Genomic DNA, 15,472 nt, shown 5'->3' with positions numbered 1-15,472 from the left:
TTAATTATATAAATATATAGTTTATATAGTAAAAATATATTAGCTATGAGAAATCTTAGTAAATCAATTGTGTATTAGTTAGTTTGAAATTTTCATGATTGGCATATGACCCGACCAAACTTTCGTGCATGTCCGTATTTGCCGCGTATGACTAGAATGATAAAGTATCCTCAGTTCTTTATATGCAAACAGGCTCATATTTTACCATACAATGTCTCGATTTCGCTATTAAATGTCCAATAGAATTCCCCAGGCAATAATTTCGAAAGGAGATATGCTTTTATATACAAACAACGAATAATTATTTCTCGCTATTGTAAAAATAAATTTTTTAAATTGCGACAAATATTGTACAACAGTAAGAAAAAAGAAGCTCGAATAAAGCGGAGAAACTGAAATAATCGAACTGTTAAAAAAATCAACATCGTATAATCTTCTCTAATATAGAGACATTTATTCTATTTGCAATTGTTTTTTGTGCTCAACTGTTGTCATAATTAAAATAATGAATATCAATATGAAAACGTAATTAATATAATTAATTTGATATCAACGTTCTTTCTGCGGCAATTGATATGCGATCGATGCAATTCGCGTTCACGCAAGGTGATTACTTATGAGTGACACCATTATTCAGAGATTTGTCGCGCGTATCTGTTTCTAGATTCATTATCAACTTCGGGACAAAATGTAGACACGATACTTGTATTGGATATTAAAGTGAATTAGATATGGATAAAATCGTAATATGCGCACAGTTATGAATTCGCTCTACCCATTGTTATTGCATTCAAAGGGGCGTTGCTATATCAAATTACTTTCTATTAATGAACCATGACTTCTTGGTGAAAGCCAAGAAAGTACTCATTTAAATCTTATCAAATGATTGTGTATCAGATAATCATTATGTAATATATAATAAATTGTAAATTAAAATATTTAATATACATATGCATTAATACCAATGATGACATAATATAAATGATATTTTGTTTACTTATATATATTCTAAACAAATAATATTTTTTACTATCCCACAAACGATCTCGTTTATTGAGAAATGACAAGATTAAAAAATTAATTGGAGACAAAAATGCAAAAAAAGAGATCAAAATGAAATTCCTGGCAAATTCCTTTAGCTAAGCTCGTAGCGCAGTTTTTTGCGCAGACGGCGTCATCCGGTAAAAAGTAGGTTTTCCCGTTTCCATTTCCGTCTCGAGCATATGCGATTGTATCGCTCGCATAGACAAGTAAAGATCACCACGCGTCTGTCCGTATCATTGTCAAAATAACATAAAGCGCCTAAAACTGTTTAAAAACTGGGACCTTGATTTTTACGAGCACAATATGCGTGAGCAATAAATTATCTATGCGTATTTTTATATTTTAAATTATCGTTTGGTAATAAATATCTATATACATCTCAAAATCTTTTCCCGAAGACCAATAATGTCTACATATTTATTACATTTAATTTTGTTTCTCTGTGTGTACGCTATGTAATCCTACACATTATATGGAGGACATTTCGAGAAAGAAACGCAAGTAGAAAACGAGATAAAATAGGCGAGTAATTCAACACGATCGCGTCAAGTTTTATTGGAGAATATAGGTCAACGATATATACGCTATTCATTAATCTATGATCTCGGGTCATTGGAATGCGACGCATCGCGAAATTGATCGGCTCCAATCAGGCGCATCGCGAGTGCGATGCGCAATCTAGAGGACTATCGAACCTTAGCAGAAAACGGAAGGAACCTCCCGCAATTCGTGCCCGTTGATTCGGGCAGGTGAGACCGAAAGAGCAAGAGACACGCGGGGAAGACCGCGAATCCGACGTGTAAAAGGAAGGGCGAGGTCTGCGAACGGAACAGGACGATGGCTTTGGCCGGCAGTCGTAAGAGCGACCGGCGACATTGCACACGCGGCACGTTCCCTTCCTTCGGCGAGGCAGGCAGCGGACCAAACCGTAGTAGTAACATCGTAGTAAGGTGCATAGGTGTGCACCGGTGTCGAGTCACAAACGTCCGCGTCGCATCGCATCGGTTGCGTCGCATCGCGGGACCACAGAGAGTGGGACGACACTCTGGCGCAGGGCCAGTAGAGGATCCACTGATATAAAGATCACTGGTCACACGGCGCAGGAAGCTATCGTGCATCGTCGTCCAAGTGCAGTGGGTGCATCTCGCGACACGTACGGTTCGCAACGGCATAGTGTGTTATGGGAGAAGGGATATATGCCGAAGCGAGTCTTCATCATTGTTGAGATCTCTTCCGCGCGTGTACTCGTCGATACATGTGCCTAAAGCAGCCAGTTGTCATTTCGGAGCGCATCGAAGGAGATTTCAACCGAGGACGCCGATATACGGCATTGTAGACAATCGTGAGTGCATTTCCGTAGTTGTCGCGAGAAAAAACATCTTTTTTGTGTAATGAGAAAATATTTGATTTGAAAGATTCAGTGTACCACAGTTAATAGGAGTCATTATAATAATTATTTAGCCTCATGTAACTTATTTAATTACATGTGAGATGAAATTGTGTACACAATAAAATCGTGTTTATTTTTCGAAGCGAAGCGAAGCAGTTAGATTTGAGAATATGTATCTTTTTTCTAATTTGATTATACACTTTTAAATAAATAATTAAATTTTAAAATATAATAAAATAATAATATTACTATTTCTCTCTTAGAAAGATTAGATTAAATTTGCTTTTCAAAGTAGTAAGATTCAAATCTTAAGAAAGACATCTAGAAATGTATTTATTTGCAAAAATCAGGATTAAAGAAATAGTTATTTTATTATTGCAACGCGTGCAACTGTAAAGCAATATTCTTATAGATGGAGATTTTCAAAATTATTGATCTGTTTTCCGATTACGCGATGCTCTCGATAATGCACAGTTGACTCAATGTATCCACATCCATTCTTCTTAATATGCGTAACTGTGCCATTTATCTAACCGACACGAAGGTTTAGGAGGTCTTCCGAGAAACATTAATTATAACGCGCACGGTCATCATGCGCGCCAGGATGTCGGTCATTATTGCATATCCATCGTCGCCCGTAGGGAGAACGGTTCTCTAATATTCGTATGGGAAGCATAACTATCAAATATTGTAATTTTTATTTTAATATAAAAAAAGCTAAGTGTATGTACTTTACATGTAAAAAATGTCTACAATTATGAAAAAGATATTCCCGAAAAAAATTTTTTTTTTTTCTGGAAACGATTTCCGACAGCCTTACTCTCTGTACTCGTACATTCGGAATTACATTAAATGAGTTTATATCGTAGCAAGAAATAAAAGGTGCCGTCGATGGTTCCCGCGGTACTTGCGTATTTCGCTCCAGGCTCTTGGAATATCCGGTCAACCGCAATCTTGCGAAAGTTAGAACTTCCGGCACTTTACCGCGACAATAATATAATGCGTTTAATTACTTTCATCTTGTTTCATAAATCATAACGTACTGTCAATAGCTGATCGCTTTCACTTTGATGTAAGTTCGCCCAAGAAAAACATTCGGAAGCTAAATGTAATCCAGGACGGATCAATCAATCATTTCTTTCGGCCGTCCAATACAATATATTTTTAGAAAGTTCAAAGATCGATGTTAATTTGCATCATCGATGCGTCAATATTATGTATCTGATGCACGACAGTTTTTTTTTTTTTTTTTTCGAGACAGGAAAAGAGATAATAATCGGTATAAATAATCACTGGCTTCATCGGTTTACAATTTAATGTTAAGACCGGTCAGAGAATCATCATGCATTTACGAGAATGTTATATAATTTTGCGAATGCGCAAATGACGGCGAAGCATAGACAAAAATAATCGTGATGTAGAATGAATGTTTAAATATTTTTCTTTAAAAAAAAATATATATTTTTCTTCGAATCGAGGATTTGATCGCAGATATTAGTTAGATATTAGTTAGATCGAGTGTATCGTACCGATTGCACAGTATTTCTAACGTTGTAGTCGCTTATCAAATTATGCAATTCGTGCATGAAATCGACGTACGAAAAAAATAGTGATCACATAGAGAAAGTCGCGTGTCGCATGTTTAGCGAGATCACTAATGGTAACTTTTCGATTCCTCGCTGAAAATACGAAGTATCAAAGTATAAGCACGGTATGAGTACATAAGTGTATCATATTATTCGCGGCAAATAATCGAGCATTTGTTACGGAATAATATGAAAGCTATTGATTTTAGAGCGCAATCGGAGAAAGGAAATGATTGTATCAATATTCGCTATGAACGCTTCTTTAAGATAAAACGCTATAAATAGTCTCGCGATCGATAATATAATTGCTATTATAAAATAATATCTCGCGCACAAACCTCGCGCTACTTTCACAAAGACAAAAAGATTTAAGGAACATACTCAATTATAAAATATCTTGCACAATATCGCTTTCACGAATGCATTTCAATCATGGACCTTCGAGAGCGAATAAACGGCAACGCGGCGAACAGGATCGTCAACGGAACCTTGGGCGCGACCTTGCACAGGTCAGCTTCCCCTTTCGTCCTTAATTGTAGTTGTGACGTCTAACTTGCAGCGAATGAGAAAAACTGACGTAAGCGTGGGAAATGCAACGTGAGTAGAAGAATGCGGATAAAAATGGAGAGTCGCGCAATAGGCGACGACGTACAACACGATAATATTCGTCTGGATACTCGAACTGTGATTCATCACGTGGGATAAACCTGTTCGAATTGAAATCCGGCGCGCGATTAACGTCAGAAACGAGCCGATTAATACGAGAGAACAATCGACAGGAATCCCGATTGACGACGATGCAAATTCCGATGATCGTGTTTCATCGCCCGACTGTTTTGCAAACGCGATAAAATCGTGACACGCACATCTTTCATGCTAATTAAAATATATTAAAACTTATGCTATCGCAAATATGCGGCGTTAAAAGCGATCGACCAAAAGGTGAACTAACTATATCACCGAAAATATGTTTGAATTATAATTCTTCCCGAGTGGAATGAGATATGAAAATTCCAGAATAGGACAAAGCATTTTATCAAAATTAGAGAATCGGATCTTTTTTATAATTTCATTTTCAATGTTTCAATTGTTAATTCGGGATTATCGATATTTTTGTTTTAAAGCTGAAGAGTCTGTAAAATAATCTCTCAAAGCAATTACTGTCAAAAGAACGCAAATAATAATTTTGCGTACTTTGTTAAGTACATTCGAGAGTATTGCAAAATTTACAGTTCGTACTATTCTGAAGGTGAACAGTCGGGCCAATGTGCGAGTTGAAAACGTACGGGACTAACCAGCTGATGAGATTAGCACAGATGTATTTATTGTACAAATTATTGCGCCATGAAGGTTTGCGGCCATTCTCCGAGCTTTAACGCGAGGTGGTTGTGGTTTGACCTATTTCTTTGAATTTTTCGCCAATCAAGTTTGGTCATCTGTTGCCTCAAGGCATGAAGGTCGTCGTGATTACGCGAAAGAATTCTTCGAAGAGAATATTATTGCTAAAAATCGGGAATACCTTTGATTTTTATAGTCCTAAGAATATCGACAAATTATTCTCTAATTTTTTTCTTAAAAAATGCAAAGATGGAAAATAAAATTTTTCGCAGGAATTTATCGAAATTGTGATTATTTCGCGTAATTTCTTGTGGTAAAAGATAATGAGATTTTATTGATAATATTTATGTGACTTGCATGTTTCGATATATACTGCGCTAGATTTTTTAATGCAACCTAACAAGATTGTTTGGTATGCGATTAAAGTTTCCATTTTGCTCGTTTTCGATATTAAATTTATCAGAAAGAATCAAGGCAAGCATTGGAAATCACTTTATGGCTCGAAATTGGACCGTTAACCTTATTGAACGACGGATGTGAACATAAACCGGTATTATACATATTCACCATCAACTATATAATGCACTCTATACATATATATTCCGCCACTCCTGCACAATGCATTATAAAGATTTGTATGCGTATAAGATTGTGTGTGTGTATCGAAAGATTATCGATGCTATGCAAATTTCGTGGTGAACATGAAACGAGAGTTATAACTTTTCGGTAACAAAATACAAGTAGTGATCAAATACTATTAAAAAAATTGAAATAATTTGCCCCAAAATAGTAAAATATAATACTACTTTACACGATTCATAAGATCACATATCTGTTCCAAACGTCATCGTTGCGATATTTTATCTGTACAAAAGATATTATATATAATTAATACGGAAATTAATTTAACGAGCAATAAAGAATTATTTATCTCAAAATATTTTCTTCAAGGAAACTTCCGGTCTGCCTTGACTATAATTCCATACTGAAGGATAATTACACCATCATCCCAATAAATAAGATCAAAATGAAGAAATGAAATCGCTCTGAAGAACAAGAGTTACAATTAACTTATATAATGCGTCTTCGAGACCTCTAATAAGGGAGAAAGACACCGTATCCGTGATTCCGTCTCTAGACTTTCTGTCGATAAACGTAAGAGGAATTTATTTGGTACGAAATCCCAGTCGTCGACCCGAAGGAATACCGCTCGTGCGCGTTTTACACTCGCCTGTTTATGTACGCCGTTAGGATTATCCCGCTGCGCGAACAATTACCGGTGAGAGCCATCTCAAGAGCGAGATGCTCGCCGCCTACTGCGAGATGCGGCGGTCGATGCCGTAATCCGTTGTAAGAGGTGCCCCGGGATGAGCGAGACGAGACGAGCAGATTATGCAAGCGCGCGCGGTCTGCCTCGGCGAAGCAAGCCGGTCAATGCCAAGGTATTCCACTCCGGGTGCTACTCTTCCCTGTCGTTCATACGGCGCTGATTTCTTCAGCGCCATGGAGCCGGGGGATTCACCTCCAACGATACGCACCGATAATCATCATTCGACACGATGCTGCACGAATGCTACGTGACACGATGTTATTCATAGATTGAACAATTCACTGCGCGATGTGTTAATCCCCGTGCAAACAATCAGACAATTATAATTGTTGAGTAATGGAATATTATTAGACTAGTACATAAATTAACTTAATAATATTTTTCCATTAAAGAAGCAAAACTTAATAATTTTTAAGAAATTGCGATTGATATCACATTCACGTCACAGTATTGATAAAAATAATTAATGCAACGCGAGCAAAAAATAAGATTAATAAGTTAAATTCATATATGTTTGAATTGCTTTAGGGATATAAGAAAGCACAATCTACATATACAGAAGAAAGTGGAGTAATAACATATCCAACGTGCTAATTTAAATCACGAGTACGCATAGCTTGATGCATTAATATATGGCATCAAGTGCAGCGTATATATTGAGTGTCTAGGTAACACGGATAATCAGGCTTATCCTTGTTTCTAAAAGTGATGGATATAACTTTCTTTATGCCGAGACACTGTATGCATTCGCATTTCAGCTTTCTCCGGTTTTATCGCTTTTATGCGTAGGAGTTTGAAAGAAATGTAACAAATTGTATATTTATCAATAATCTATCGTGTAACTTATCGAATGATTCGAGCTGTACATAAAGCAGTTATAAATTGCTAATAGAAGATTGTTAAATAAAGAACCAACCGCGTGAACCCCAAAGGCGTGTCACACAGGATGCCGTTAAAGTCAATTATCGATTTCCTGTGAGCAAAAAGGTGTGTCTCACTGGTTTCGAGTACCCCAAAAGTTTCTATGCATAGTTGTAAAATCGTTATGCGAACGAGTGACGTGTCGAAAATCACTCGGTAGCGTCGAGGAATTAATCCTGCTCAGCGAGCACAACGCGAAACAAAAAGGAAAGTAACTGAAAGCGTAAATTCGATTGGATAACGGATAGATCCGCGGTTCTTACGTGGTGCTGGCACGTCCGCGTATAAGTTTATGTTACAAGATACTCGTCGATTAATGATAAAGTGTACGAATAACAGAAATCGATACTTTCCGTTGATTATAAAATATACGAAGAGACATAATCGTGTTTTTAATAGTAACAAAACTAGAAACGTTTCCAGTGTTTAATGCTAAAATAACACTGTAGCTGTGAATCATGTTACAATCGGTACGATCGACCTGACAAAACCAATGATATTTATCTGATGAATCAACTTGAAATTGTTTTGCAAAGAGATTTCGTCCCGCCACCCCGGCCTTTCACTCTCGCGGAACTAGTGCGATGGCTCAATGTCGTTTTATTATGGAATACTCGAGACTTCGATGGTCCGCCTCCAAGGTCGACTTCTGTTATATTCCGGGATATTAATTTATGACAGAGAAAATTGCACGTTCGAATAATTTGACTTGCATGCGTCAATATGATTAAATATGCATTTTTCAGCAAAAATGATAAATATTTTATGATATAGAAACAGATGTGTAATTATTATACAATTATTACATGCATAAAGTTGTAATAAATTTTATAATTACATAAAAATAATTTGTAATTAAAAAGAAAAAAATTATTTTTATCTTTTCGACTTTTAAAGCTGTCATATAACAAGTATAATTATTACGTCTACTCGAAACTAGTTTCCGACTTTTTCCAAAACAATCTACTACTGGTCGCCACGGCTGCAATAGTCTGATTGTAAACATTTACTAGAGCAGGTCTCGCAAAGATAATGTAATGGCACCTGCCAGCAGGGATCGCAGTCTTGCATCATATCTCGAATATCGTTCGACTTTCATCGTGCGAAATCAGGTCGCCTCTATTTTGACAACGTATGATCTGTAATCTCTACTCATTTGCAATAATCTCATTTACAAAGCCATTACACGCTTTATCAGGAATGCTATGTGAAATACGCGAGGCAGAGAGACGAAATGATTATTCAGAATTCTTCGACACCATTCGAACGTGCCAACAAAGCTCTAAGTTAATATCGGACCTGGGCGTTGAAGTCGGCGAACTGATTCAAGATCGCAATTTCGGTGAATGAACCGAGAATTGCCTATTCAGCGAACTTTTATATAGGAGAATCGCGTGTTGCGCCGACAGCAAAACTGGACGGCGAAGCAAAATATACTCTGTGGGTGTGATTTATGAGCATAGCGCGCGCTTATTGCCGGTACAAAAAGGTTTTGTTACCGGATGGTTAGGCAATCGCATGGATAATCCAAGCAAATGCACGCAATTCTTTCTGTCGCGTGAGTATCGCTCTAAAAAGTAAGCAAATCGAATATCTGAGAATCCCGACAAAAGTGAAAGGATCCCGCGATATTACGCGTTTATTATACTTTTCGAAGTTACGTGGCCCTCCCCCGCGTAAAGGCAGTGTAACCAGCGACGCTGAAATGATGCCAGATACTAAGCAACGATCTAATTACGATCGTTAATCGTACGAATCGACCGCGGCTTCCTCCTTTCCATCGTGGAATCGCGCACACGTATCGTTACCGCCTGGAAATGGCCACCTTCCCCGACAAACGTCCTTGGGGGGCCCGGTACACCAAGAGAGGGTGATGAAAATCCACCAGTCACGTGTACCATGCCGGTACGAGCGGTTATACCGCGGTTCTGTCAAAGTCCGACACGTTTTTCTAATCGTATCGTACACCGATCGAAGTACCGAAAACACGTGGCCATTTATTCGTGTGTAAAATTGACAAGCAATACGCGCATTCATGTTGGAGAACGCTAATATTCGAAGACTTATTCAAACATGGAAAGAACACTATATCTCGATGCACATTGAAAATGCGTAGACTGATCGAGAACAATCGAAAATCCGTTCATGAAATGTATCGCGACACGACTTTTGACAAAATAAAACATTAATTATCCGTTCATAGTGTGGATAGTGTCGATTAAATATCGGAAAGAATATATTAAATCGTAGAATAAACTCGTTAGTGAGTGTATAATGAGAATTTTTTCATCCATTTCTGATTTATCAAAGTGTGGCGCAAAATAAAAAAAAATTATTTTATAAAAAAAACTCACTCTACAGTTTTAATATTTATGTAACTTTGAAATAGCCTACTTTCTGATATTTTAATTAATTCGGGAATTTGAATGATTCAAACATTCATTACGAATTGAGGATGATATTCTAACAAAATAATGATTATAAAAATTATTGGCAAAAAATTGACAATGAATAGTATATCTAATATCTTTATATCTTATACTATCTATGTTATAATATTCGTGATAAATCACGCGGTAAATCCTTTCCACAAATGTTAAGGACATGTTGACGGATTTGATCACGCACATCATTAGTGTTCGAATATAATGTGTTTTACTGATTCCTTCTGCATGGATAAATACCGATATTCCGTCACGTAGTTCGCGTAGATTAAGTAGTTATTTGCGCGGAGAAATCGAGTAGTGTACTCACGTAAGGTGATTTACGTCTCTATCGTCGGGCTGACCACCTTGAAGGTCTCGGAAGAATCGTATTATTACACGTGACAGTTCAATTACAGCAATTCAACGACATACCAGAAATCCTGGTAAATGTTTGTCATATTGTTCCGGATGCAGGGAAAAAGGTACAATCTGATTTTCGCGTCTATTAAACGGATACGATTTGGGATTCATAAGATAATCAATCGCAGATATAAATTTGAAAAGAGTTATAGCAATTATGAAAATTAAAATTAAAGATTACATCAATTACCGCGATTAATATTTATACTCGGGATTAATTGTGCAATACTTTATACAGGTATTACGAGCTTATATTTTAATCATATTACTTGCACAACGTTATTTATATAACGACTTTCTATTTATATCAATTCTAAAGTGAGTAATTGATTGAATATATCAAAATAACGTAGGATGCATCCTTCGCGGATAAACGAATCGGAGGAAACTAGAAATTTTCAGAAAAGTATCGAGATAGGCAAAGTGCGACGTCCGCGAAGCTGTCGGAAGCGCATTATCGTGTTGCTCATGCCAGCGTTACTTCCGCAAATTTGCCCGACCACGTTGCAATGTTGCGGCAATGCGCTCGTATGTGCTACTAATGCATCGGTAAACCAAGAGAGAGAATACAACATATATACGAGTACCTACAGAAACCTACATTGCTCCGGTTCGTTACTCAGTCGCAAGTCATTACGAGAGTCGGCTGATCTACTCCGGTGACCCGTGAATGTTTGTCGACCGTTCACCGATCTGTTCGCCAGAGAAAGGCGTGGCACCCCCCTCAATATCGCATTCTCATATCACTGCAATCGGCGGAATTAACGAATTCTCCGAATGCACGAACAAAGTCTCGAAAGATTAATCGTGCGATTTGCAAAAATTTCATCTCATGACATCGCTAACATTTTAAGTTACTCATCTAATAAATGTCAAATGATTCAATATTTTAATATTTGTTTAATTTGGTAAAATACATCTAGTATTCTCTATCTATAATATGTTTGAAAATATTTCAAAGATTTCTGGTGACACAATTTTTGGCAAATAATAATAGAAAATCATAACTAGCATATTATTATGTTCCAGTAAGAAATTAAATTGCAGGACCGTAGTAATTTGGCTAGAACGCGAATAAACATACATTTTGTTCACGATTTAATTGACATTGTTACGCAATTAGATCCTTGACATACGTTGGAAATACGCGCACTATATCTACCGACTTCCATATGCAATTCCGGTCATTGTGAATAATAAACTATTTTGCATCATGTGTGCGCAAATCTTTTTACTGACCTATTAAACACAGAAATCATTTCATGCAACATAAAGAATAAAACGCGTTATTTAATTAGCACACCAAGTCTGCATAATAAAACGCACTTCAAGGTGTACACGAGATTAGTTTCCCGTTATACTCTCTCGCGCATGCAGAATAAAAATAACTATTCTCTGATCGCGGGGGATAAAATATTCTCTGATCGTGTTATAAAAATAGATACATATATGTAAAAAAGCGAGGTGAATAATACGAGTGCTTTTTATTTTCAGATGATGCGTCTGATATTATTTCCACGGAGGTTGCCATTAGTTCTAATACTGATAGCAGTATGCGCGACGATAACGGAATCGTCGACGAACAGGGAGAGGAGGCACGTCGGTATCGAAGAATCTAGTCATCGACTGATCAAGGAACACGTATCAAACAATCGGAGCACGAGATTGTCAAGCAGCACGACGAACAACGAGATTACCGCGGAACCCGGAAGGAAAGTGTCTCACCGTCTAATCGGGGGTCACCTAAGAGCCGATACAAAACGCCATGACGGCGGCGAGTCATTATGGGACGATGGAATTCTCATGTCAGCGGCCGGCAACGGCAAGGAGGGGAAAAGCACTCGCGGCAACGGCGGCGATGACGAGGACGAGAAAAAAACGCTCTCTCAACAGGTCAAGGAGGGCAAGTACGGCCTCATACAGAACGAGATTTACGCCAATCGGCCGAAACGGCCCGGCATTATTAGCTACCTCGGCAATCCTGAGGTGCCGAAAGACACGATCGAAAATCTGGGTGGTCTCGACGAAGAGGAGATCTGGCTAGCCGAGAATCACGTACTAGTGCTGAGAGGCGGGAAATTTCCCGAGCACGAGCAGGACGGTCAACAACAAAGCAGCGACAGTACGCAGCCGAAATGGCCGCCTATCGATGATTACAAGGCGCCGAAACGGCAGGTCAAGATACCAGCGCGGCCCAAGGTACCGCCGCCCTTTCCGGTACAGCTCGCGGATGGGGAACCAATACAGATCATCAGGCCGAACGGCACCGCGGAGGAAATTAGCAACGGCACCCTCGATTACAGCACAGATCCTCTCTACACGCAGGGATTATTACCGGGGGAGGGCCCGTTCTTTGCTATCACCTCAAATGGCACAATATTTACCCCGGACCTCGGTCCCCCGCTAAACTTTTCCGTTGAGGAGAAATCGATTAGAGGTAAAAATGGCCAAGAAAAGGGAATAAAACCCGAACAACCCCAGCCGCCTGGTGTCCACCCGCCCTTCTATCACGCCATACCGCCCGGAGCGGTCTTCGTGGCACCGCCGAGTAATCAGTCGGATTACGACGAGGAAGATCAGTCCATCTATTATCCGCCGCCATATAGTTTTTATTATCCGCAAGATAATACGACAGCTGTACCGCCAGGGCCTCTAGTGCCTGGCATCATATTGCCGCCGCCACCCGATTTCTTTTCCGCTCTAGATGACAAAAAGACAACCACGAAGAAGTATACGAAGCGGCCGACGACTACAACTTCGCCGAGACCAACCTATTTGCCACCGAGAAAGTTTACGACTAAACAATATAAAGCTTCATCTACACTACCAAGCTCGATAACCAAGACAACTTCTTCTTCATCGATAACTGCAAAGGTGTCTTTCGGTCGTACGAAGAGCAGGAACGCGTCGAGCACTTTTACGCCTAAACAAAGAACCATATCAAATGCAGATATCACGACAAGGACTTCTGGAAAACCGCATACCCTCGAGAACACCGAGATATACACTATTAGTCCCGTAAATGGAAATCAAGTATCTGAAGCGACGACCCAACAGAAAGACTGGTCTACTTTAGTGACTAGCAAGGTGCCGGTTCTCGCGTATTATCCTTCAACCACGCAATCGTCAATAAAATTGGATCGACCGGTGGAGGTGACGCCGGCCTCTATAAAGAGCATCATCACTACTAGTCAACCCGGTCGATCTCGTAATCATGCGTCCTATTACTTCTACGAGGAATCGAACGACGAAAATTCAGCGAAGTCGTCGCCCGTTTATTACGAGACTACTACCATGAAATCCCCGTACTACGACGCGGAGACATCGCGACCTCAACAGGCTGAGCAAAAGAAGCATTATTACGCCGTCGAGACGATCGCGGCGGAAGAGATTCCGAAGGATTACAAGGCGAAACTCATCGATAGCATCGTGAAGAATTCACACACGTTCCAATACACTGACAGCTCGGAGGTCACGTCTTCGAAATTGAACGCCAATCCGCCGCAGGATCAGAGCCAACATATGTTAGCCGACGAAGCACCTGTATATTATCAGCCCGTACCTGCGCGTCCGCTGCAAACATACTACACGACTCCGAAGCCTCAAACGTATCATCGTCAGAGCACGAAGCCTAAGCCGGTTTATCAATACAGTTTTCAGGTGGCGGATTATTCGAAACGTGGCGGTAATCAGAGATCGCCATACTATAGTACAGAGCAACAGAACGTATACAACGAGTATCAGGACGTCAAGTCGAGCAATCAACAATATGATTACGAAGATATTGATTCGCCATCGCGACAACAGAAACGCATACCATATAAGATACAGCATCCGGTCTATTCCACGAGCACCGCTTATCCGATCGTAGACACAACGTCCAATCCACAACACGCGTATTTCACGCCGCAGGACGAGAAATTGTTAGATGACGTTACGAAAGAATATTTCACGATCTTCGGCAAGAAACTATCGGGAGCCGAGATATCAAGCACGACTCCGATTTATGGAAAGTCAAGCAGTGTCACGGAGAAACCCGACCATAATGCTTATGTGTCAAACGTTTATAAGACTGGTCGACCAGTGACTTACAAAACGCCCAATGTCAAAGTTCAATATGGGGACCAGTCACAGCGACCCTATTCTCTCAAGGACGACACCCTCGTGAATTACCGGAGACCTTTGCCGCCAATCAATCCGGACAGTGAGTTCATCGAGATAATTGAGCCTAAACGTCCGCCGAAACAGCCGCCGCCGTCAACGAACTACGAGTTGCAAACGGATAACTACCGATTGCAAAATCAGGGAGTTCAACAGCATGGACCGACCTCTCGTTATAGAGTGCAAAACACGATACAACCGACCAATAGGAATAGCAACAATTTCATGCCCCTCTCCGAGTCCCGAGAGGAGCTGGAAGATATTCAGGAGCCCGTGTCGCTGCTAAGCGACATTGAGGTCAACTACAGAAATCCGCGTCCGCCTGTAAATCCCGATGCTGAATTCATCGATCCCGTTTCACTGCAGGATAATCGTTCGGACAATCCGAACGCGTACTTCGCGTACCAATTACCAGGCGATGTCGGCCACTTTTACTTCCTGACACCGCGGGCGATCACGCAACGGCAGGCTCGGAACGGTGGATATGTATATCCAAAGCCGAGAGGACCGAGATTGAGACGGAGACGGCGCCAAGCTAACGTTTGAGCGCGCATCTCGTCGCGCGTTTTCAACGGCAGTCGTACGATGCCATAATCTCGCGGATGTCCAGCGCGATGTTATCATCGCACGTGTACTATTAACATATTTATTGTATCTGTAAATACGAATTGTGACTAAGTTAGATAATTATAGTTACGCTGTTTTACGAGAAATGCTTAATTTATTACCGCAACCCGACTCTCCCGCCCTAGAACGATATAAGTATGCCGCATTTGAGTGTGCTAATTGTGTTATGCGCATCGTCTTCGCGTATTTGCACATTGTCTGTGATTAATAATAAAATATTACATGTATA

General features: G+C 39.8%; 2 protein-coding genes across 3 annotated transcripts in view; one reads left to right on the top strand and one right to left on the bottom strand.

Moving 5' to 3' along the window:
* LOC115239263 (N-alpha-acetyltransferase 15, NatA auxiliary subunit) overlaps nucleotides 1-15,472 on the bottom strand; it is a 35,701-nt gene that overhangs the window by 16,874 nt on the left and 3,355 nt on the right. The gene's annotated exons all lie outside the window — the stretch shown is intronic.
* Nucleotides 1,947-15,329, top strand: LOC115239262. Of its 2 annotated transcripts, none has more exons than XM_029813698.1 (2): nucleotides 1,947-2,386; nucleotides 11,950-15,329. In XM_029813698.1, the coding sequence occupies exon 2, from the start codon at nucleotides 11,950-11,952 to the stop codon at nucleotides 15,160-15,162; it is 3,213 nt and encodes a 1,070-aa protein (XP_029669558.1). In that variant the 5' UTR covers nucleotides 1,947-2,386; the 3' UTR covers nucleotides 15,163-15,329. The 2 variants fall into 2 exon arrangements, with proteins under 2 accessions (XP_029669558.1, XP_029669559.1); XM_029813699.1 differs by lacking the exon at nucleotides 1,947-2,386 and adding an exon at nucleotides 10,211-10,517.

The sequence above is a fragment of the Formica exsecta genome, unplaced genomic scaffold (assembly GCF_003651465.1).
Source record: "Formica exsecta isolate Colony F162 unplaced genomic scaffold, ASM365146v1 scaffold37, whole genome shotgun sequence".
NCBI classification, from domain to species: domain Eukaryota; kingdom Metazoa; phylum Arthropoda; class Insecta; order Hymenoptera; family Formicidae; genus Formica; species Formica exsecta.
Note: the sequence above shows the minus strand (reverse complement) of the source record. Positions and strands in the feature narration are given on the sequence as shown.

What these genes read in the sequence shown, in the direction of transcription:
- LOC115239262 (XM_029813698.1), top strand. Translation starts at nt 11,950, where the DNA reads ATGATGCGTCTGATATTATTTCCACGGAGGTTGCCATTAGTTCTAATA.